This window comes from Pelmatolapia mariae, linkage group LG16_19, assembly GCF_036321145.2.
Source record: "Pelmatolapia mariae isolate MD_Pm_ZW linkage group LG16_19, Pm_UMD_F_2, whole genome shotgun sequence".
In the NCBI taxonomy this organism is placed as follows: domain Eukaryota; kingdom Metazoa; phylum Chordata; class Actinopteri; order Cichliformes; family Cichlidae; genus Pelmatolapia; species Pelmatolapia mariae.
This window is the reverse complement of record NC_086241.1, coordinates 45806755-45830805: the sequence shown is the minus strand read 5'-3', so window position 1 is coordinate 45830805 and position 24051 is coordinate 45806755. Positions and strand designations below refer to the sequence as shown.

General features: G+C 42.9%; 1 protein-coding gene across 1 annotated transcript in view; it reads left to right on the top strand.

Annotated features, from left to right (window-relative positions):
- Nucleotides 1–24051, top strand: part of fgfr3 (fibroblast growth factor receptor 3) — a 63637-nt gene that overhangs the window by 20687 nt on the left and 18899 nt on the right. Inside the window, exons 3-7 of the mRNA XM_063497985.1 lie at nt 2242–2514; nt 6016–6069; nt 14722–14891; nt 23283–23406; nt 23568–23758. Of these exons, the coding sequence (XP_063354055.1) occupies nt 2242–2514; nt 6016–6069; nt 14722–14891; nt 23283–23406; nt 23568–23758 (812 nt within the window). The remainder of the gene's footprint in view (nt 1–2241; nt 2515–6015; nt 6070–14721; nt 14892–23282; nt 23407–23567; nt 23759–24051) is intronic.

Here is a 24051-nt window from a genome sequence, read left to right as displayed (position 1 = left end):
TCTCCGTGACTCACCACCACGAGCACATTTTATTGCTGCTCAAAGAGTCGTCTCTTGTCAGTGTGATCAAACACATCACGTCACGTAGGAGAAGTTTCACTTGAAAGGTGCAGCGTGGAGACCCGGGTCTCCACCAGAGCTCACCGGCTGGTACATCTGTCCTGAGAGGTTGTGCAGCCGGCACGGCGTGAGGCTTTTTCAAACCAAAAAATCCACTTTTTATTCAAAGCACTTTCCAAATCTGCATTTCAAAGTGCAGGATCTGAGAAAGAAACAGATATTTGGTCATTGATGGTGACCAAGAAAAGGGTTCTTTGCTCCTTTGTGCAACATCTGAAAAATTGAGGGTTTTTTCCTCCCTTAATGTCCAAGAAGTATATTTTTTCTTTGTTTTGCTCTTTCTGTAAATTGCATTTGTTTAGCCTCTGGTGGTGTAAACATGCAAGTGGTGTGCAAATGTTCGTCCTATCCATTTTCCCCAGGATCAAAGTGAAAAAGGAAAAAAGTATTGTTTTGCAAGCTGGATCACATGAAGACCTCGCCTCGCCTTGCTATTAACAAATCCTAAATAAATAAACTTTACTGCTTAATCCAGATTTTTCTCCACTAAGGCCATAGCCAGCTTAAAGTAGATTTGTACACATTATGAATATTACCAGATTTCTGGAAAGAAGGGCAACTTTGTGGCATTTTTTAAGCCTGTATGCTAATATTGGCCAATCCTTTTGTATATATATCAAAACTTTAGCACATAAAAGTGAGACTCTTTGAATGGTTGCACATTATTGTGTGCAAGGAATAAAAATGGTTCTAAACCAAGTCAGTGCCTCATACAAAGAAACACTTCTAGCTGCTGCTGCTGCTCATTCAGAGCTGCCATACGAGGTTGTGCTCGAGCGCTTGCCTTCCATAAAGCACAAGTGAGCTATGAGTCTCTGGAGATTATTATATCTATGTCATAAACCCAAATTTCCCATGTTTTAAGACCTGGAGATATTCTGTGGCCTGTGTTCTGCGTTTGTTCCATAGCCAGCCATTCATTCATTCATTCATTCATGCTGGGCTTGGATTTATGCGTTCGGCACTGTTGCCTCAGTGTTTTTCTTCTCCTGAATGGACCCTTTTTTTTGTTTGAACAAAAAGCATTGTAAATACGGCTGTCAAAGCCAGAGGCTACGCAGAGAACTGCACAGCGGCGTTCAGCACATTGACTTAATATCTCCAGGATTTTTTAATGGGTCGATGGATACAGTAAGACAGAGAAAAAGACGCACAAATCATCTGTCCCGTTCATTTTATTTATGATCCGCGCTACATGGGAGAAATGCGTTTATGCATTTATCTAATGGCTGAAGTTGCTTTGTGCGTTGCTTGTTTAAGTTTAATATCAGGGTGATATTTAGTAAATTAATTGGCCTTTTTTTAAAATCATGGAGCGTTTCTCCAGAGAGCTGCGTTCACGATCGCTGCATGAGTAACATCGTTGCCCTTTTAGCGGGTCAACAGTGGGTGTATTTGCCATCGTAAATCACGCTCTTAACACACCTCATTCACCGTTTCCCATGGGTGGGTGGGTGTGCACTTGTGCGAGCAAACAAGTGTGCGTTGTGTACTCTGTTGCCTGAGCAGCTCATTCGAAAACTTTTACAGTGGCTACATTCCCGCGTGTGTGAAAGCGTCTGTGACATCCTCGTAAGTGTCCTAAATGTGTGTGTTTTTTTAAAGTGTGTTTGCTTAAATAAGCTAGTAAATAAACCAGTGGGCGCATAAGGCCATCTTTCTTGTGTCTCTGCAATGGGTGATGACGTGTGATTAAGTTCAGAATAAGAAGACATCTCTAATGAGGGGACTGCAGGAGACACGAGGGGAGCCAGAGTTTGTTTATCCAGACGTGTCCCTCCATCTCTCCACCGTCCTCCAGTGGAGGCTGGCATCCTTAGCGAGGCTAGTAAACATGTTGATTTTTCCTTGGCTCTAACCAAGCTGGCTCACGGAGCTCGTGGAGTAAATGAGCTGGTGTTCGACCATGGCCGGCTGAGGAGGAGGCGTGGAGACGAGGGAGGGAGGGGTGAGGGTGTGGAGGTCATTTCCACACAGATCTACATACTGGACAATTTTTTTAAAAAGCTGCACTTTTCTGACTTCCAGGGGCAGATTACTGGACTAATAATATTATAATATTAATAATAATATTAAAAATTTCTTCTTAAATAAACCATTTCCTTCTTTCTTTGTTTGCAGACCCTGTGTCCAGCGAGACGGCCTTCCTGGAGGACTATGTTCTGGGCATCGGGGACACTCTGGAAATGTCATGTGACCCGGAAGAGCAGGAAGACCACTCGGAGCCTATTGTGTGGTTCAAAGACGGCGCTGGACTTGTGCCTTGCAACCGGATACGGTTGGGCCAGAGGATGCTCCGCATTATCAATGTGTCGTATGACGACTCCGGGGTCTACTCGTGCCGGCTCGCCCGGAGCAACGCGCTGCTCAGCAACTACACCATCAGGGTGACAGGTGAGAGCGTGGGGAAAGTGTGTAGAAAAGACAAAAGTTTCACTGCAAGAAGAGGGTAATGATTGGTTAATATTTGTTGAGTATCTGAAAACTTTAAGTAGGGGCATCTAGCCATATATTTAAATGCAAACGTGGAAGGCAGATACGTTAACTGTTGAGCTTTAAATAGGATACAAGACCCATAATATTTTTAAGATAGTTGAGTTACTAGCAGAGCTCCAGCAGAAACAGGCGCTTTGGCTGCACCTCGCAGAGCTCTCTGAAATCCGACCTGTCTCGGTTGTTCTGCCTGTCTGACAGACAAACCGAGTCTCAAAGTATTTTCTATCAATAAACATACTCAAACAGTTACAGTAGCGCTGTCTCTACATGACAGCTGTTTATAGAGAAACACTGAAAACTTAGCTCAGGAGGAAATTTCTATTATTTGCTACTCCTGCTCAGTTTCAGCTCCATGTCATCTGCCTGCCAAGCTGCACACACACACACCAACACACACACAAGCACATATCCAGCATACCGGTACAGGCTTTCACCGGCTAACACCCAGCCAAGCTTCACACAGATTCCCACCTCCTGATGCATAGTCAAAGGTGAAATTCATTATCCGGCGAGGGGATGGGAAACATTTTAAACAAGTGTGCGATGCAAGCGGAGCTCTAATAGGAATGCTTGTGTAGGGGGTGGGGGAGGTTCTGTGTGTGGGTGTGGGTGTGTGTGTGTGTGCGTGTGCTTAAAAGTGGAGACGCATTTACCCGTAAAACTCATGGACACCAACTGAGCCTGTTATTGACAACTAATTAGAAAGCAATTAGCTCGAAACATTTCATCATTGAAAGCAGATGGGGTGGCAAGAAATGAGAGAGTTCACTCTCAGCTCACTCACCCCACCTCCTCTCTCTCTCTCACACACACACACACACACACACACACATGGATGCATTTGCTTGGCAGAAAACCAGGAAGAAAATAGGCATTTTCGATTACTGATCAGAGTTGGGCAGGTTCTCCTCCCGGATCTTCGTATCAGCTCCAAACTGCACACCAGGACACTGTGCAAACACAGTGCCTACATCAATGACTTAAAAGTAAGAATAAGGGGCGTTCTCCTTTAAAATCTGACTTTTTTTGGTCTTTAAAGAAGATGATAAATAAAGAGAGATAGCTGAAGCTGGTTCCACCTCCACTTAACATGTCTCAGGTGTTGCACAGGCTGCCAGTTCATTTCACACTAATGTCTGACATTTCATGTTGTTTCGGCTCTCCATGCATGTTTAAATTACTCAAGAAGCCAGACTTCTTCCAGTATGCGTTGCAATATCCTGTTTTTTTCCCCCCTTATACCGCCGATTCTCCTCCCTCTACTTTAAACATAGAGCCTCCGTTTTATCTAAAACACACATGGACTATTGTGTTTTCCCTCAAATATTTGAGCAAGGTGTCAGATATTTAGGGGCGGTATCAGATTTAGCACTTGGACAGCTTCCAGGCAGCAGAAAGGGGCCAAATCTCACTGTACACACACAGCACACATGCTACAAGTGAGAAACAAACTGCAACCTGAGGTTTGTAGAAAGGAGTACGTGAATTACTTATTGACAAAAATTCAGTTTTATTTATAAAGCGCTAAATCACAATAAAAGATGCCTCAAGGTGATTTATACTGCAAGGTAAAGACCCTACAATAATACACAGAAAACCCCAAGAATCTGGTAACCACCTATGAGTAAGCTCTTGGCGAAATTGGGAAGGAAAAACTCTTTTAACAGGAAGAAACCTCCAGCAGAACCAGGCTCAGACACAGACAGCACCTGCTGCGACCGTTGGGGGTGATGGGCATGACAAAAAACTTATGACTAATGATTAAATGGAGAGTGTTTAAGAAACACATAAACAAGTGAAATATGATTTACATATCTGGGTGTAGAGCAGTTTTAGCAGACAAAAACTGCTAAAAGTTTAATAGCAAATAACAACAACTACAGATGAGCATTTACAGCCATAGACTATGAAGGATGGATAGAAGTGGCCTAAACCTGACTTCTTTCTCAAAGCCTGCATGGAGCAAATCCTCTAGTTAAAAAGAAAAAGACTTTACTGCTCGCTTGATTTGCGATCTAAGTGAACATTTCACTTACGAGTTTATGGACTCCATCACTTGTTTCATATAGCGTTAACAAAATATGATCCAAATACAGTAAAATAGACAATAAACTGGGATTTACGATGTGGCTACTTTGTCGGTCAACCCTTTCATGTGATGTCTGATTCCACAGATAACAAGATGGCAGCTGTCAAAATGTTTAAGGTGGTTACGTCCATCCTTTATGTCCAGTCTATGGCTACACTGTATCTTAACTGTATGCTAAAGCTAAACTAATCCTTTCATCTATTGAGCCGGAAGGTTTTAGAGCTTTATCAGTGCACTAAAATACATGTGCCTACTTTTCTCTATTATTTCTCTCTTTTATTCCAAAGTTTTCTATTATGTCATTCATTTTGACAACCACTATAGTGTGTTAAATACTTGGTTTACTGATACAATGTTGGCACCCGTCTGACTTTAGAAGTCAGTCAACTGTAACTGCTGCCTTGCTTCTAAAGTGCAAAACACTAGCAGAGTGGAGTTGTGGGCTGATGTGTCCAATAATAGAAACAAAACCTGCTAGTTCCAGGAGCAGTTTAAGTTGTCGAGGTAACAGCTGGCTCTCATTAACCAGACCCGTGGAGCTGAACCAGAAAACGTTGAGGTCACATCGAAAATAATTACAGCAGCGGAGTGAAAACGTGTGATACAGCAAACCTAAAAAGATAGAGAGCAAGATGGAAAGTAATTTGGCGTAAACCGGCGCGGTAACCGTTAGCAAGAGTTAGGGTCCGTGTGTGTTGCAGAGATAGCTAGAAAGAATAGTTTTTGTGCGTGTATCAGCACATGTGCGCACACTCTTGTGCAAGTGCGTCTCAGCGACACTAATGACCCTCTTATTTGTACCGTCTGTGGAAATGTTTGGATTGTAATATCTGAGAGAGCTGCCACGCTACAGAGAACTGTGGGCTCATTCATGAGTTTCTGAATGAACAGCTTTAATATGCATTCATGCATCTGTGTGTGTGTGTGTGTGTGTGTGCGTGTGTGTGTGTGTGTGTGTGTGTGTGTGTGTGTGTGTGTGTGTGTGTGTGTGTGTGTGTGTGTGTGTCTTTGTGCTTGTTTGTCTATTCGTGCTTGGTTGTGAACACCCCCTTTTCCCTTAATCTCCCTCTTGTTGCATAAAATACATTCTGGTCTACAAACTTTCCACATGTAATTTCCTTCTTATCCAATAGGCAAAATAGTTCAAGGAGTTGTATAAGAAAATACACTGTATTATGTGTTTTCTCATACAACTGCTGTATTTTCTAAAATGAGTTATTGCTCATTTATATTATTTTAAATGAAATAATTTTATTCCAGACATAAATTAATAATTAATTAAACTCTTTTTTTGTATTTTCTTTCGTCAGATTCTCTGTCGTCTGGTGATGATGAAGATTACGATGAAGACCCCGAAGGTGCAGGTAATGAAAATGGTGAATTCTTTTCTTAAACCACATTTCACAGTCAGAAAGTATGATACGTCTCTCATCAGGAAATGCAGTATTGTGCAAGAGTGTTGAACCAGTCCTCATCTCTTTATAGTTTGCAAGGAAAATGGTAAATGGTTACAGCGATTTCTTGAAACATGTTCAAACATATGTGGAAATACAGAACATAGGTCAACAATAGAGTTTGTAGAATGATAGCTTAAGTCAATATTTATTATGAACACCTTTACTCTGCAATGCCGATTGAACTCTCTTAGTCAACCTTGCTTTAAGCAGTCTTCATAAATAGTTCTCCAGGCTTCTTTAAGGACATTCAAGGTTCTTTGGATGTTGACTGCCTTTTGTTCTGTTCTCTGTAAAGATGATCCCACACTGCTTCAGTAATGCTGAGATCAATAACTGATAGGAGTCTACTGTGTGTTTTCATATTCAGGCATGTTTTTATTGGATTGGCAGTGTGTTTGGGTTCATTGTCATGCTGAAAATGAAGCTGTTGCAATTCAGACACTTTTCAGATTGCACTGCATGATGAGTCAAAACCTGATGGTACTTTTCTGCTTTTAAAGCTCCATCAATTTTGATATGATCTCCAACAGCACTGGTTGAAATGCAGCCCCAAACATGACAGAGCCTCCGCCGTGCTTTAGCTCTACACATTCATTGTTATCCTTCTCTCCTGACCTGCTCCATATATATGATGTAAATTTGAACCGAAAAGTTTTAAATTTGGTTTCGTCACACCATGAGACCTGTTGCCACCGACTGCCAGTAAAGTTCTTGTGTAATTTGCCATACCTCCATTTTTTCCTCTGTTTCCTTCCATAAAAATTCAATTTTATTCAATTTTATTTATACAGCACCAAATCACAACAACAGTCGCCTCAAGGCGCTTGTTATTGTAAGGTCGACCCTACAATAATACATACAGAGATAATCCCAACAATCAAATGACCCCCTATGAACAAGCACTTTGGCAACAGTGGGAAGGAAAAACTCCGAAAAACTCAGAACCAGGCTCAGGGAGGGGCGGGGCCATCTGCTGCGACTGGTTGGGGAGAGAGAAGGAAGACAGGATGAAAGACATGCTGTGGAAGAGAGACAGAGATTAATAACAAGTGTGATTCAATGCAGAGAGGTCTATTAACACATAGTGAGTGAGAAAGGTGACTAAAGAAGAAATACTCAATGCATCATGGGAATCCCCCAGCAACCAAAAATGGCATCAGAAATCAACACCATTTCTGATGAGGCTTGGAGGAACTGAAGGGCCAAATGCATCTTTAAGGTCCTGTGTCAGATATTTATAAAGTTATAAATTCCTTATGTCGTACATAAATGAGCTCTTCATATTATTTACACCACACTTGCACCTTTATCCTCAGAAGTTAATGTGCAGTTTACAATTTAAACTCATTTCATTTGTCATAGTGATAAAAGAGTTCATCTGCAGGAGCAACAGCACGTCCCCACAAAGTCACTTTTATAGGCCACTGTGTGACTACAAATGGATTTATGCAGGCGATTAGACTTGTACGAGCGTAATCAGAGTTGTATATCTGTAATTGACATTATATGGCTCTTATAACCGCTCGCATTAAACCTTCCCCCACGAGCACAAAACTAAATGCCACTGTCGCACAGATCAAAGGCCGCTGTTTCTCCAGCAGGTAACAGCCCCTCTCACTGCTCTTTTGTGATGTGAGCTGTTTTGGCATTCAGAGACCTGCGGAGTTCAGGTGTAGGTGAACAAAGAACGAGGAGGGATGGCTTTTGCTGGCTGCACACACTTTACACGCTCTATTCTGTCAGCTAGCATGACTCCAGAGAGACAGAAAGCGCCTCCACCCCTCTCGGCAAGCTCTCGACCAGCCAGACGCCACACTGTGCTGCCTTTGTTGTACCATACGGAGCGAGACAGCAGAAGGTGAGGCGCAGACAGTTAGAGACGAATCTAAAAAGTGAGAGGAAAGAGTTGATGGAACTACGGTAATAAAGGGAACACAATGGATAGAGTGTAGGATGCGGAGACAAAAAAAGGGGGAGTCAGCAAACTGTATAAAGCAAACTGTATAAAGCAGACTGTATAAAAGTGAAAACCAACCCAAAACATGCTAACAATGTCAAACAGACCATGATATGTTGAACCAACTCCCAGTCCACCCTTAACCACTCAACAAAATTGGTGCCAAAAGCAAAATGCGCAACTGCTTCAGTGACAGAGCGACAGGCGCACGCCCAGCCGAAATCAAAGCCCCTTTGTGAAAGTCGCTACAAAGATCCAACCAAATCAAACGTCATCACACTCAGCTCAAACTAAAATAAAACTGAAGCTGAGGCAATGATTGTGGGAGATACTGCCGCTCCTGAAACTCTCAGTGCCCTGTGGTCATCATTAACAGTTCACCCAATCGTTTGTCATCCAGCTACAACGATTGCATGGCGAGAGATGGATCGGGAAGGGGAGATGAACTGGTGTTCAAGAGAAACGAGAAATTTTAAATTTTCTAAAATCATGTGAAAAGCAAGCAAAGCTATTCCACAGAAATATGAATGTGGCCACTTCAGAACCAACAGCAACTAGGTGTATCCAAAAAATAAATAAGAAGAAGAATAATGCTTTTTAAAGTGATCTGGAATTAAGTTGTGCTCATTTAATGATTATCCATAGGCTTCTGCCAGGGGAACTTAGTTGCATCTTATACCAGTTTCTAAATGTTTGATCTGAGGTCAGCTTACAAATGTTTTACTTCTGTCAATATCAACATTTAAACTATTCAACCTGCTCAATATGTGTGAGAGAGTCAAACCTAAAATTGCTTTGTTTTCATGTTTGACTTTTAATCTTTCAGACTTGATTCAGTTCAAGTTAAATTAGAATTGATTTAATTGATTGCTTTTATCCAGAGAGATAGAAAAAATGAACAAAATAAATACGTTTTCTTAAAGAAAACTTCCTGATGCGGTCTTTGTAGTGCAGGCCGCTTTGGAAAAGCTTGCTAACAGCTTCAGCGTAAAATCTCTGAATTCACAGCTTCACGTCGTAGTGAAAGCCTGCAGTGTGTTTTTTCTAAACAGGCCGAAGTGGCAGAGGCGGTAACAGCTTACGGCAGACGTCCTGAATGCCGGTAAATAGCCTCAGACTGCCAGACTTAATCTCTGAAAGTAAGTCTACCTCATGACATATGAGGCTCTGATTTCCTGACCAAAAGGAGAGGGATTAGCCCAGAAACTTTAAACCCCTATCGCCGCTTAATGTCCGCAAAGCCAATGCTAATTAGCCAGCTGTAGCAGGAAGGAGCCATGTGACAAACCACACAACCAGACAGAGTCCCCGAAAGAAGATCCACATCTACAAGCTGAGCAGACGATAACAGATATGTGGAGATGGTGAAAATGTCGGGGTATTAATGAGAAGAGAGGGCGCAGGAAACAAGGAAAGCAGGTCACATTAGCCTGACCACCAAAAAGTTTCCAGCTGGGGAACTAAAATAGCTCATAACTCATCAATCAGAGTTGCATTGTTGCTGTCGGTAGGCTTCTTTTGTTAGCCTCAGCAGCATTTTGAGATATTGAGAGTGAACAAAGGTATCAGGGAAACAGGTGGCCTCCTCTGTGCAACACATATCCAAATTAATTAGTGGTACCTTTGCAGCTGAAACAGCATGGTGTGCATTGTTTTCAACATGTATTTCTGTGTTTGTCATCTTTGCAATTTTATGGTCTTGGAGACACAAATTTAGCAGAAACCAACACAGAGACAGTCTTGATTCATTTGCCAGGTGCTCGTATGAGCGGTTTTCTCAATAGGATGTGGATGTAGTCACGCAGTTTTGCAGGTGGATTTGAGAACAAGCTGAAGGTTGCATTCAAGGACGAGTGCGGTCCGGCCCACGAGTTAAGAGCGCTTGAAGTGGGGAGGAAGAGGCCCTACCTGTATGATGACCTACATGATCTTTTGAGCGTGGCCCTAAAGAAAACTGTTGGAATTATAGCCAAGGTGGTTTCAAGGACTTTGCTGTCTGTGGACTATTTTTGCAGTCACAAAACTTGTGTAAAGTGATCAGAGCGATGACAACTTCAGCAAGACGCAACAATTCGTTGGCTTTGCCGATGCGATCCTACCACTCGAATCTCTCAGACCTGACGTTTGATCTTTCAAAATATGTGTAAAAACTTGAAAAAACATTTTAAAATGGAGTGCCCTGAAGATGCTGCGCTGACAGATGGGCAAATAAAAAGTGAGCAATTTTTGAACAGCCGTCCGCCCTCACACGATGAATGCGAATTGAGTGTGTGAGTATTTTTTGCAGCGTGGAAAGCAGCGAACACACTTGGAGCCTGTGCGAACTGAAAGGGCAGCGTGTATGTGAGCGAGGGTGGGGGGGTTAACAGAGTCTAATCTGTGCTGTGCTGTGCTCCTGAGCTATGCAGCCTCCTTGTTTACCCTGGCAGGAGAGCAGAGAGCTGGACGCCGGGCCACGCTACGCTGCTCCACAGCCGCCATTCCTCCTGCTCTGTTTGCCTTGAGTCCCTGCGGGCCCTCCGGGGCAGTGTGCCTTCAAAGAGCCCCAGTGTAATCTGTAATGAAATCTGCCTGTGTGCTCGCAGGCGTCAGTGAGGGCAAATTATACAATTACACAATTAGACCCCCTCTTTTTTTTCCCAGATTGGTGTCTGAGCGCTGAAGAGGCTTGTGCCGTGGCGATCAGCACTGCGCTGTGTCGTGCTCCAGCTAATTGCTGTTGTACTCAACATAGCTGATAGAGGAGCCACAGTCATGCTTCTCCAACCTGCAGCACAAATCCATAAGCTAGAAAGACGCGAGCGCAGGGCTGCAGGGGGCTGTATGGCAGTCAGTTTTAATGTGTATGGTACACTTCCAAAGGCGAGGCATAATCTAAGCAAAGCCAAAAAAGCAGAATTTAATCTTATTTTGTTAACACAATCAGCACTCGGGGAGTGCGTAGCTCTGCCAAGGCTGCACAATCCACTGATCTTATTATTTCTATAATAGATGAGTATTTAGAAAATTTTAATCTGCATTTGGGTCACAATGCGCACTGTTAAAGAAAATCATAACATGCAGCAACATTTGCAAGATATCTGTCCTTCAACTAAGAAGTTCATGAGAAAATCTTGAAAATTCCAATTCAGTTCAGTTTTATTTTGGCGCTTTATATTGTAGACCCCAACAATCATCGGAACCACTATGAGCAGGCACTTGGCGACAGTGGGAAGGAAAAACTTGCGTATAGCAGGAAGGAACCTCCAACAGAACCAGGCCCATCGAGGGGCATGGGGAAGGGTTGGGGGTAAGTCAGACATTAATAATGACTAATAATGAAATGTAGAGCGGTGTATAAAGTGGAAAACAGGTGAGTGAAGAAGACTCACAGCATCATGAGAAGCAGCCTAGGCCTATTGCAGCGTAACTAAGGGAGGATTCTGGGTCACCATGTCCAACCTTAATTAAAAAAGCTATTTAATAATAATAATAGTAATAATAATAGGGGAAATCCCAGCTCCAGACCCAAAAGTGAACCATCTTCCTATGTTAGCTTGTGCTTTTTGCACAATATTTTGCAGTTTGAGTCTTACCTTAAGATTGATTGTGGAATGCTTTTTCCACTGCAGCCGCAATGGGGAAAAATATACCTGCTGACAATGTGAGACTTTGTGTGCCTGCGGAAACAACCTTCTCCCCTTGGCTGATCTCTACCCCGTCTATGTTGGTGGGATTTCTCCAGCCACACTTTGAAATCTGTTATCAAACATGAAGCAAGCAAAGCGGATCACGCTCGTGTATTTATAGGCTCCCAGAGAGATTCCCCTCGCAGTTAGCCTCTGTGTCTGACAGGTGGGCATGACACTGTAGCTGCTGAGTTGTGCTAAGATGTTATTGTAAACCAGTTTCCACTACAGCGACTGCATATCCGTGTAGGGCAGGGTTATCTGTCGAGTCCCTTCTAACCCCCCTCTGCGAGGGGTTGAGGGGTGCCAGCCCCCCCCCCCCCCCCTCCTCCGTGCCTCCTCGCCTCCCTCCCAGAAAATCCCACTCCCCTCTGCTGCTGAGGAAATACCATCCTGCCAATTAGACACGGGATGGGATTCCTGCGTGTTGCTGAGCATATAGAGCAGGGCTGCGCAGTAAATCAAAAGCATGCTGAAATCAAAATATCGACGGCTTTTTCTAAACTGGAAAAGCCTGCGGCTCTTTCACTTTTTTCCTTCTGGTGGAAAGTGTCTGCATCAGCTCTCTGAAAAGTAAGCTGTTTTAAGAATCGGCAGAGCCAGCATATCGTATTTTTGAAGCACCAGAAAGAAAGCTTTTTGGTCACGCGAATAAAAATGATTTTTTTTTAAACTGTCAAATCACCGTCCTCACTTAATCACGGCATAATTTCACGTGGAATAAACATCTGTTTCGGCAAGCTACTAATTCGCTTAATGGTTCACAGGAGGCGATTGTTACATCTGGAACACGTTGAATGAGAGGAGACTTGCTCGCATGAGCGACAAGTACAACAATGGGCAACAAATTACGAGAAGATTTCAAAAGCTTCATCCAGACTGCCTGACTGACGGCTGATCTCCTGATTCCACAGAGGAGAGCGTCAGTCAGAGCTTAGCAGCTGAAAGTCAGCGAATAAAACAATCTTCGTGTGTTATGGTGACAAAACCACGGAGACTCCTTTAGTCCGTCCTGTGAATCCACATAAGCATCTATTTTGGGTTATAAGCGTCATTGTGGCTGAAGGATCAGCAGCAGGAATATGTTTTCAGGCCCAGATGAGTTCAGGACCCACAGCAGCAGCAGGGGAAGGAGGAGGATGAGGAGAAGGACCACACATTGGGTTAGAGACTTGTTTAAAACCTCGCTGAGCGTTTCTGTTTGACTGAGTGTGTGTCTGTGTGTCAGTGTGTGTGTAGGGTGGCTGATTACCATGCCAAAAAACAATGTGTTCAGACTGCTTTTGGAGGATTGTCCCAGTGTGGAGTGTGGAACGTCGCTCCAGAGACAGAAAAAGAGAGATGGAGGGAGAGAAGTCATGAATTCAAACAGACACTTCCCTTTTAAGGTGGAAGCTGTGTGTGTGTCTGTGTGTATGTGTGTGTGATTGCACGTGGAGGGTGTTTGTCTTAGCGAGCTGGGGAGTCTCTAAGTCAGCCAATGTTCTGTGTGCTCTATTAGCAGACACACACACACACACAGTCTGTTTAGAGGATTCAGTAACATCCTGTTTGTTTGCTTTCTAAGAAGATAGGTAGGTGTCTTTAATCGCTGAACATCTCTCTCAGTCTGGTTGCAATTACTCTGTGAAGCTGAAGCCAGTGTTTGATGGTAGGAGCCAAAGAAACCTGTGTCAGAAAAGTATCAGAACACCCCAGACATTTGATAAATAGACACACAGTAGATCAAAGGCATTTATAGGTAGATGTTATATCGAACGGTGATTGACATCTCACCTGAGTCCCACCGATGAGACGGGAATTTGCCCGTTCAGCGCTCGAGGGTGAGAATTACTTTTTAACTATTGCCTGACTCACTCAAATACACACACACACACAAGCGCGGCTATTGAGATGGTAATTAGCTCCACTCTCTCCTGCTGCATTTAGAAAGTAAAAGAGACATCTGATGACCGGTCAGCCAACTCCCCAGCTTTTGTCCTGGGAAACACACACACACACACAGATTATACCAAGAAGAGAGTGAGTGAGCCATGCCTCGTTGCTCTCACTCTCCACACCCACACAGCATGGACAATAGCCCTTCCTGACTCACTACGCTCTCTTTGTCCACCGTCTTCTCAATACAACTCAATAAATCGCCCTGACAGGTTTCCAAACTCTCAGGATCTCATGATTCAGACCAACTCCTCGTCTTGTTATAGAGGAAAGATGGTAAGATGGTTTTGTCTGGTCCCCCCGTGACGCTTCATGCGTCCGTTTTGAGCTCTTTCAGCATCCGTCAAACTGCATTTTACACCGCTGGCGCATCTTCAACTTAACTGTATCTCTGTGGACAGCGGGGAAGGGCCGACGTTGGAGAAAGATTGTTTTATCACAAAAAAATGAAAAGGTTTCATTCCCAGTGTCCGCCAAACATCCATCAGCAACTCTTCCTTTGGGATATCAAAACAAAAGCCTCATGATTCACTCAAGAAAAACATCTTGAAATCACAAAAAAAAGAGCTTAAAATGACTGAAAATGAATCACACAAACCTAACAGTGTACATGTGTATTAGTCTCTGTAAACACTGCAGGTACTCTGTGTTGTTAGATGAGGGAAGACCTCTGGTGACACCACATCTGTTCTGGTATAGCGCATAACTCATCCAAGATGAAGCACTCGTTTAAAAAAAAGGGCAGAAGAGCAACTTGTCCCATCTGTGCCGTCTTTTAACAATTACAAAAACATGTAACTGTAAATTCCTGGAGGGTCTTTCCCCAAATGTTCTATGATCTAAGAGTAAATGGAAAACCGTAGACAGATCTGTTTGGAGAAAAAAAAGTGGCATCTTCATATTGCGTGAGTCCGCCTTATCTATTTAATGTCTTTGAAATGGAAATATTTAAAAGTCTTAAGAGTTTTCAATGAGTCTTTTGTGCTTTCCCAACAGAAGCGCCATATTGGACCAGGCCAGAACGAATGGACAAGAAATTATTGGCCGTTCCTGCGGCCAACACCGTCAAATTCCGCTGCGCTGCATCTGGAAACCCAGCGCCAACCATACACTGGCTGAAGAATGGCAAAGAGTTCAAGGGAGAGCAGAGGATGGGAGGCATCAAGGTGAGAGCAATAACATGTTAACGCCTAAAGGTTAAAGGAGCAGGACTGATTTATAGATTCAAATCTTCACACAGCACCAAAAAAATCTGCTTGGAGGAGTCTCATGTTCTTCCCTGTTTGAGCTACTGTCAAAGTGCCTTTTAGCAAGGCATTTTAATCCCCTGCTGCGTGTCCATCAGTAGATCAGTGTGGGTGTTGCAATGTTCCCCGGTGTGAATGTCTGTAACTGGGAGACTGTGAAGCAGAGTGCTGAAAGAAACTCACGCTCTGTGAATCTTCTCACGGTAAATAAAGGTCAGAAAACACGCCATAGTCGAGGACACCCCCGGCACTCAGAAACGTAGCCTCCGGATAAGCTGAATATAAATTTAGGGTCAGACCGCTGTGCTGAAATCAGAATGGTTCACAGATACGTGCATGCTCGCGTGATAGCTCAGTGTTGACAGTAACGCAGTGCAGCAGACAGCTGTTGTGCTCAGTTTTGTCATCGGATTCACTCTAAACACTAGGCTCTCGGGTGGAATGGCACTGCTTAAAGTAGCGGGGCTTGGTTTACTTTTGTTTTCCCTTAATGGCCCTGAGCTGCAGAATTAAAGGACAAACTTGGTGTGGTAAGACCATCGGAATTCAAACAGTAAAAACGTGTGTTTTGGTTCAAAATAAACTTCAACCTAATGGCACATAAATTCTAAAATTATGCCCAGAGATGTAAATTCTTTTGAGGGTCATTCAGCCTGTGTCTTATTATTTTGTCCTTCTCGTTCTTCTCAGTGCTTTCCTAAAATGATGGTGAGAGTGGGAGGCTGTTTTAGATGCTAGCATTCACATATGTGGTGAATTATGTAAGGGAGAGCTGCATTAATTTGTTACTTTCTTACCTGAAATTGCCGTCATTTCAGCAATTATGATTTATTAAAATGTAATCAAGTCATTACTAATGTTCCAGAAAAAAATGTACATGAGGTTTGCCAACATTTAATAACATTAGCCACCCTAAGTTAAAGCTGTGTCTGCACTTCTATACTTAAACTCACTAATTTCAGAGTATTATAGTGCTCAAATTACTCACTGTGGCTACACTGAGGGCTCTAGAAATATCGAATAGTGTCTCCTAACAGTCACTGTACACATAGACAAACATTTTTTAGCCAGTAAAAGGAAGTATATATATCAGACAATGACGACGTTGTTAGCTAGCCATTACTAGCTAGCTAAGAGCTAGCTAACAAACTTTTTTCATTTCGAGGCATTGCAGTTAAACCCAGTTAATAAATGCATTTGGGGGGTTTTAAGCTTGTTAAACTGTCATCTTCACTGCTAAAGAATTTAGTATGATGTTTTGTGAAAGCCACAACAAGCTATAAATATTACAAACACAGTAACTAGCACCACAGTTGTGCTAAACGTTAACGTTATTTCTAGATAGTGTTACAGTAGGCTGTCAGAATTCACATACTACACGAGTAGGTATGTAGAGGACATAGTACACTAACTGAGAGTGTTCTTGCAGAGAAATTGCTGAATTAAAAATGAGAAAGAGTGAGGTTAAAGAGTCAACTGAGACAGGTTTTTTATTACAGAAGAGAGGGAAAGTGTCCATTTGAGCTATTTCCTATTACTCTAACATTTCATCTTCCACTTTCAGCGGGGTAATCATGTGTCAGACTGCTATAGAAGCAGTGAGAGACATTTGGCCTTTAAAGAGTTAAATGTAATGAGACTCTGCAGCTATTAACAGTTTACAGAGATCTTCAACATCTGCTCCCAGCAGACCAACAGCAGTTGTCTCCCTCTCTCTGTCCCCACTCTGACACACACACAGATTCACACACACCTGTCACCAGTCTTCAGGACGCTCCAACTTTGACTGGAGTGGTTCCCTGACAGCAACTTTTAGCATGTGTAGTAGACATGAAGATGAGAAATTTTGTTGTTAGCAGCAAATTAATCCCAAACTGAGCGCTCAGAGCACTTAGATGTTTAATCCAACTGTTCACCAAATCTCTGTGTTCTCCAAATCCCTGAGTGTCTTTGTTCTGTACTCACCAGTGTCCAGTTAAAGAGCACAGTGGAGGTGTTTTTCGCATTAAGGTCTAGTCTTAATGTCAGCTTCATCATTGTATTTTCCTCACACAAACTCAGCCTATGCAGTGTGTATAGCTTGGTGTGTTTGCCCCAGAAGCAGCAGTAACTATTTTGTACACCTTTATGCTTTAATACATGCTCCTATGGGATGCTCCATGTATAGTTAGAGGTCGATATGTATAGCTGCCTCTTCATACTAAGCCTTTACGAAGTATGTAAAGTCCCATTGACCTTGGGCTGGCTTTATTTGGGTGTGAGCTGTGACACTAACAAGTCATTAACACAAATTCCTGTACATGCTCTGCTCTGTGTAGCTTGAGCAAAACAACCACTGCTGTGGGTTTAATTGTATCTGTGGCCACTTGTACTCTAAGGATAAAAGTATCCAGTGGAATGGGATGTTGTAGTTGCAGTACAAGCAACTATGACCTCAGTTAGTTCACTGTTATAAATGGTTAGCATTAGCATTTCTGTACATGTATAACAAACTAGCTTGAAATTTTAAATCACCTACCATACAATGGACACGTAAGAGCACGTCCTGTGATTATTAAGACATTCCTCTACGTGTCTTTATCAAGACGTTTTCACACGCTCCCCTCGTCCCTCCCTTCTTTCCCAGAGATGCTTCGAAATCCATTTAGCTAATCACCATGTGACCACTGTTGGCCTTAAGGGAGGTGAACAGAGAGGTCATCCTCTATAAAATCACAGTGCCGGGTGACAGACAAGCCTGTGACCCAGCTACGTTTCAGTGAGGTCAAGGGTGACGGCTTCAGTCCATCTCAATGCCAAGAACTGCTGCTTGTCGTGTTATTCTGCTACTATGCACGCCACAAATAATGCCCTTCTTCAAATGCAGCCCAAGAATTTTCCATTATGGCTTAATTTGCACTAAAAGATATTAACACTGAAAATCTAGTCACATTATGCTCGGTTAAGTTGATTGATGTGCCCAATAGTATCTAATATAATTTAATTTGTCTTTTTTTTTGTTCCTGCCATATGCTTGAAGTTGTTAGTCCACAAACTACTTTTATACTTTATTCCTTAATCCTCCATTTCTTATTTTTTTGCCGGTCATGTTAAACATGATTCTGATCTATTGAGGATACTTCTTTTCTCAAAAAAATCTAAACTTGTAGCACAAAATGACATTTACAGGTAATAGTCATTAGTCTTTCAAACTAACAGCTAAAGTTTGAATAATAGTTGTGTTAATAGAAATATATTGGTTCATCTTAGTGGGCTGGGGGTGGATGGGGGTGGTTAGGGGGGTCTCGAAGTCCTGACAGCCTGACAATGGCCTCTTAAAGACTCTGTTCCTCCAACAGGTCGTCAAGGTGAAGTCGCTTCCTCCAGCATCTATACTGAAATGACAAGATCATTTTTGATGTGACAGCCATGGTTAACTTTGGCTGAATGAATTGGCTTCGGATGGGGGATGAAACGACTCTGTCGCACATATCTCAGGGCTTGGAGTGTGCTGGTTGGGGACTGACTTGCTAACTGATCCATGCTGACGGGCACAGTGGAGTCCACTCCATGTAAGCGCTGCCCACCAGCCAGTTTGTCATTTTCTCTTGAGTGCCTTCAGATCTGCGGACGTGTGAGAGAAAGGCACTGACTGAGTGGACCATTAGGGTCCATTAACCACCTACAGAAAATATGTCCTGTCTTCACGCCAGAGTGCTTGAAAACAGCCTTTCCGAGGATGCACTACGTTCACCTTTGTTGCTTAAAGACTTCCGCTTTAACAGAGGGTTTGACAATCGCTCTTTTCTTTTGCAAATATGCACACATCTAAACTAGTCTCCGGTTTTACTTTTCTTTTGAAGAGTTTATTGAAATGTAGGGGGAAAAGTGGCACATTGACTCTTTTGTCGATGACCATCAAAACCTCTCATATTTTAAAGACAATTAAGACGTTAACATTGAGCATTTATCCTGAAGGTATCTCAAAAGAAAAACAGCTGACGTCTATTTTCAGTGGTTACAATGTAATCAGGGATAAAAGTGCTTTATTGAGATTAAGGGCATCTTTTACAAGAGGCTGAAGTAAAATGATGGCAGAGATAATGTCATCTCTGTGGTAAAGAGATTCAAAGATGTTATTGTAGGGTCTTTATCTTACATGAAGTGCCTTGAGGCAACTGTTGTTGTGACTGGGTGCTATAAAAATGAACTGAATTGAATTTCAGAACAGGCAAAAAAAACAAATGGCAGAAGGCAGAATTGTATTAATATGTTATTGTAGTAGTATGAGGAAAATATTCCACTCATTTTGAAGCATTTTTTCTGGCCACACAACACACATCTTTTTTATTCAATCAATGGATTTTATACTTTATTTTGCATAATTAAACTTTTTTAAGCAGCGCTTCCTAGATTTTTTATTTTATTTTATTTTTTGTAGGTCAAGCTGCATTTACCAGCTGCTGACAAAGGTATTATCAGACAGTCTGGCTTTCAGTGTTAATGTCTTTCACATGCTTTCCATTCTGGGAGGTAATGTATTTCTGGGGGAAAATGCTGACTACAACAAAGGGATTGTTTAATTTACAGAAGAGGATCAGCAGAATGATCCGTGTGTTAGCAGCTCCAGTGTCAGTATTTGATAGTCTAACCCTACAGGCCTGTATATTTGTACACTGACACCTTTTTCCCCATGCAAGCTGGAGGCTGTTTCAGATATTCGCTTAAAGTCTTGCAAGCACTTTGCAATTCTGTTGAAATGCAACCCAGAGAGCTAAGCGGTGCATTAGCTGAAAACTAAAGGAAACTGTAAATAGGATGTGTGGCTCATTTATAAAATGGAAAATAAAATTCCAGCAGTGCGATGTGCCGGAGCATTGTTCGCCTTCCCAGACAACTGCGGCACTCCTTATTGTGAAGGCCAAGCCCTAAAGGTTAAAGTTCAGCCGTCTATTGAGCCATCAGATGGACGTGGCAAGGGATGGGCGTGTTGTCAATCCATTGAGCCTGCCCGAGCCTTCGACAGACAAAGTCATCGCCGTTGTATGATGCCACATATGGCGGATGGGATTTTATTGTGTTCATGCTAAACTGCGGCAGCACAAGCGAGGCTAAAGTTGACAATGTAATTATTGTGTTTCATTCCTTCCAGGTCGCTCAGCACTTAACTGATTTTTCAATCCCTGTTTTGACAGCTTTCCAAGACGGGGCTCTTAAACTGGCTCCACACTGTTGCTTTTTAAGACTTTAAGCACTTTAAATCCTTGTTTTTTCCACTCCGGATTTTAACACAGCCTGGATTGTGAGTCTCAGTAGGCCACGCAGGAATTTCTACACATTGCAAGATTATTTTTGGACTCCTTTTTTTAATTTTAGACCAGCCGCACGTCTTTTTCCCCTCTCGGTCATTTTAACCAAACACATCGCAGATATCAAAAGATAGATGATCCAATTTTTTCTTTTTACCCACAAATTTGTTGTTTTTTTTACTCGTATACTTCCATTTTTACAGCCTTCTGCTGTCTTGCAAAGCTAAACTTTACCAGCTTTAATAGCAACCCCCTTAGGGCCGCATCTCTCTGTTTCTACCTTCTCTATGGGTCAAATTAGACGGTAGCGCAGATCCGGGCCACTGGTCCGCTCTGACACACTCATAAATTCTGGTAACTGGCCCCGCTGGTTCTGACAGAAGCTATTTTGTGAGGTGAAGACGGAGAGTTTGGACTATAAAGGGAAAAGAGCTTCCTGTGTTTTCTCAGACAACTAATACACTGCAAAAAATGTCAGCATCTTTGCCAGTCTCTCAAGCTCGCTCAGAGTCCAGAATTTGATGAAAAGACGTGAGAGAATCTGCCCATAGGATGAGGGAACTGAAGTGTTTTCGATGGCAATCCCGGTGAAGCAAAAGGAAATGTCTTGAAAGGCAGTTTACTTTGTCTCAAAATATTTCAGAGAAAGAATTAACACAGAATACAAATTTCAAGTTGTTTCTCTGTCCTCTTCAGACTCCTGAAAAGCTGGTAATGTCTTTTTCAAAGTGCACTTTTTGCAGTGTAAAACTGCCTGTCCATTCCCATGGCATGCTCTGTGCGCTCCGTACATCCACAGCCAAAGCCCTAAAACCTTTAAAGCCTTGTATGACTCTAATGTAAGCTGCTTAATAATTTAATTCTGGTTGGAATCTGGCATGATTGGAATGGATAGGATTATCACATTTGGGGACTAATGCTACGAGTTCAACAGGGGTTAGCCAGTGTAACATGGTAATAAAAGCCAGTGATGGGTGTTTAGAAAATAATGAAAAGTGCCAGGAGGAATTAAAGTAGAATGGCACTCAAAGTTAATTATTACCACAGACAAGAAGTTCGGTTTCAGTAGCCACGATATTAGTGGCAGTTAACACTTTAAAACCGAGTGCGTGTATCAGACACAGATGTCTCGGGCTAGGTGTGAAATCAGAATCTGCAAAGTAACAGCAGCTGTCATATAAATGTAGTTGCGCAAAAGCTCCATCTGAACTGAAAGTTTGCAAAGAGTTACAAAGTTAAGAACCAAAGTCATGCTTTGGATTGCTCTCTCTTTCTGTATCTCTTGGTGGTCTTGCCCACTACTGAGCTTGAACTTGTGCTCATATTTTTACCACCTTTTCGGTTCCCCCTGCATGTGTCGCCTGTTTTCTGGGGGGGGGGGTTCCCTTCACTCCCCTCTCAGCTCAGCTCGATCCCAGCCACCACAGCACAAGGCGTCACTCAGCTGCTCATGAGAGCAGCCATTGACTTCGGTTTGACTCCTGTCTCTGAGAGGGGTAGACGGGGTGGAGCTAGCCCCTCTGAAGAACCATTTGCCAGCGTCGAGCGAGCCTATGTTACCACGCAACTGCAAAAAGCACACACAGGCATAATATTTACACTGTTACATTATTTTCCGTATACGCCTCCAAGAGTGGGAGTCAAGAAGTGTATACTGTAAGACAGACGGAGGAGAAGAAGAAGAAGAAGTAGGGGAGGAGAATTTGATTCTCGGCATACATACATACATATATATATATATATATATATATATATATATATATATATATATATATATACACCTTCTGTGAATGGCTGGCTGGCCACCAAAATGTGTGGGGTTAAATGTTTGCAAAAACATTAAACCTTCTCTGGGTCGGCACATTTTCCTTTGCGGGTGATGTTAAGTGTTCCACCCTGAAAAGCCTCCTTGTTGACATCACTCACTCCCGTCGTTAGTAATTCTGACCTCTCGCGGAGGAGTTCACTCTGCTCCTGTCTCGCAGCGCTAAGCGCCACACGTTTTCACTTAAACCGTGGAGGTCATTCCTCTCGGCCCGTGGAGACTCTGCTTATCGATGCGTGGCGGGTTCTGTCTTCGCGCCTCGCGGTGCCGGACCGCTCGCACGTTCGCTCTCCCATCCGATAGACTTCTGAATCTGTCAAGTTAGTATCTGTATGCTGCTGCCATCCAGCCACACCTGGTTTGAATTACTACACACAATTCAGCACTCGGGTCTCCGGGGATGGCTTGCTCCTGAGTGGCACAGTGGAACCACTTTCAGAGGTGCAAAAGAAGAAAAAAAATCCTTCTGCCCTCACTGCAGGCAGAGAGAAGAAAATACTTCTCTCCTATTTGAAAATGTCGTATTTCATTAAATCGTGATTCCAGTTAGTTTAACTGGTTTCTCAAACATATGGCGTGTGCTGCGTTCTATTTCTTGAAAAGGCCGTTCCTTGTGATTTCTTCAAAGCGATACCTGATGACACCACTCTCTGCAGCTTCTCTGGCCGCTGCGGGCACGCGGAACAATTTCCCACTAAGACATTTACGCCACGTCAAAATATTGCGTTCTGCTAATCACATCTGTTCTGCGTCAAGCGGGACGCAATTAATAAAAAGAGGTTAAAGTTGTGTTGTCATTTGAAATGTTTGTTCAAAAGGGTTTGCACCTCAGCAAACATGCACTGCACAAAGGTCTCTCTTGTTTACCGAGCGGTGTGCTCTGTGATGTTTTATACCAAAGGATATCAAAGGAGGGGATAGCTTTGACAGTAGAGAGGATGCTTTTCTATCCATAGGCTCATATAAACTCCTACGTACAATTAGGAGCAATAGCTGATATTTATTGGAGCAATTTCTCTGTGGTGACCCTCTTATCAAACGTAGGAATATACTAAATGGGTATTTGTGTGTTGCTCTCTTGAAATATGAAAGCAAACTCCCCCAAAGACTTCTGCACCCTCGTCATTTTTTATGACATATACTAAATATTCTCTCCTCTCTCATCTCCGTCGTCCCTCCACCCCACCCAACCCCAAGCTGAGACACCAGCAGTGGAGTCTGGTGATGGAGAGCGCCGTGCCGTCAGACCGGGGAAACTACACCTGCGTTGTGCAAAACAAATACGGCTCCATCAGCCACACCTACCAGCTCGACGTGCTCGGTGAATGTCTTTTCACTTCTGCTGTTTTAACAACACATAACTTAACACACAGCAATTATAAAAGAGCTTATTTTTAGCTGTACCTTAAGTCTAAATTTCCTGCAGCATATTATTGCCACAAATGAGTTCTGGTAATGACTCTATAATTTCTTTTTCCTCAGAGCGTTCACCTCACAGGCCCATCCTCCAGGCTGGTCTGCCAGCCAATCAGACGGTGGTGGTGGGCAGCGATGTGGAGTTTCATTGTAAGGTTTACAGCGACGCCCAGCCGCACATCCAGTGGCTCAAACACATTGAGGTGAACGGCAGCCGCTTTGGCCCCGACGGTGCTCCCTACGTCAACGTGCTGAAGGTGGGTCTGTAGCTCAGAGCTCTTTGTTTTACATCTGTAATGAGCCTGGGTCTCACTGCCTGGAGTCGATCTCAGTCTGCGATAATTTTACTCATAATTAATCTCTCCTAATAGTTCTGTTTAATGAGCTTTTACAGTAGGTGGGTCTGTGGGGCCCACAGGCTCTTTTCGCTGCAGCCTATAACCGAAGAGCTCATTCCTCAAACACCATACCTTCATTATGGGAAAAAACACACACCTGCATTTTGCGACATACCACACCATATAAAAATGAATTCTCATAAACCTAATAA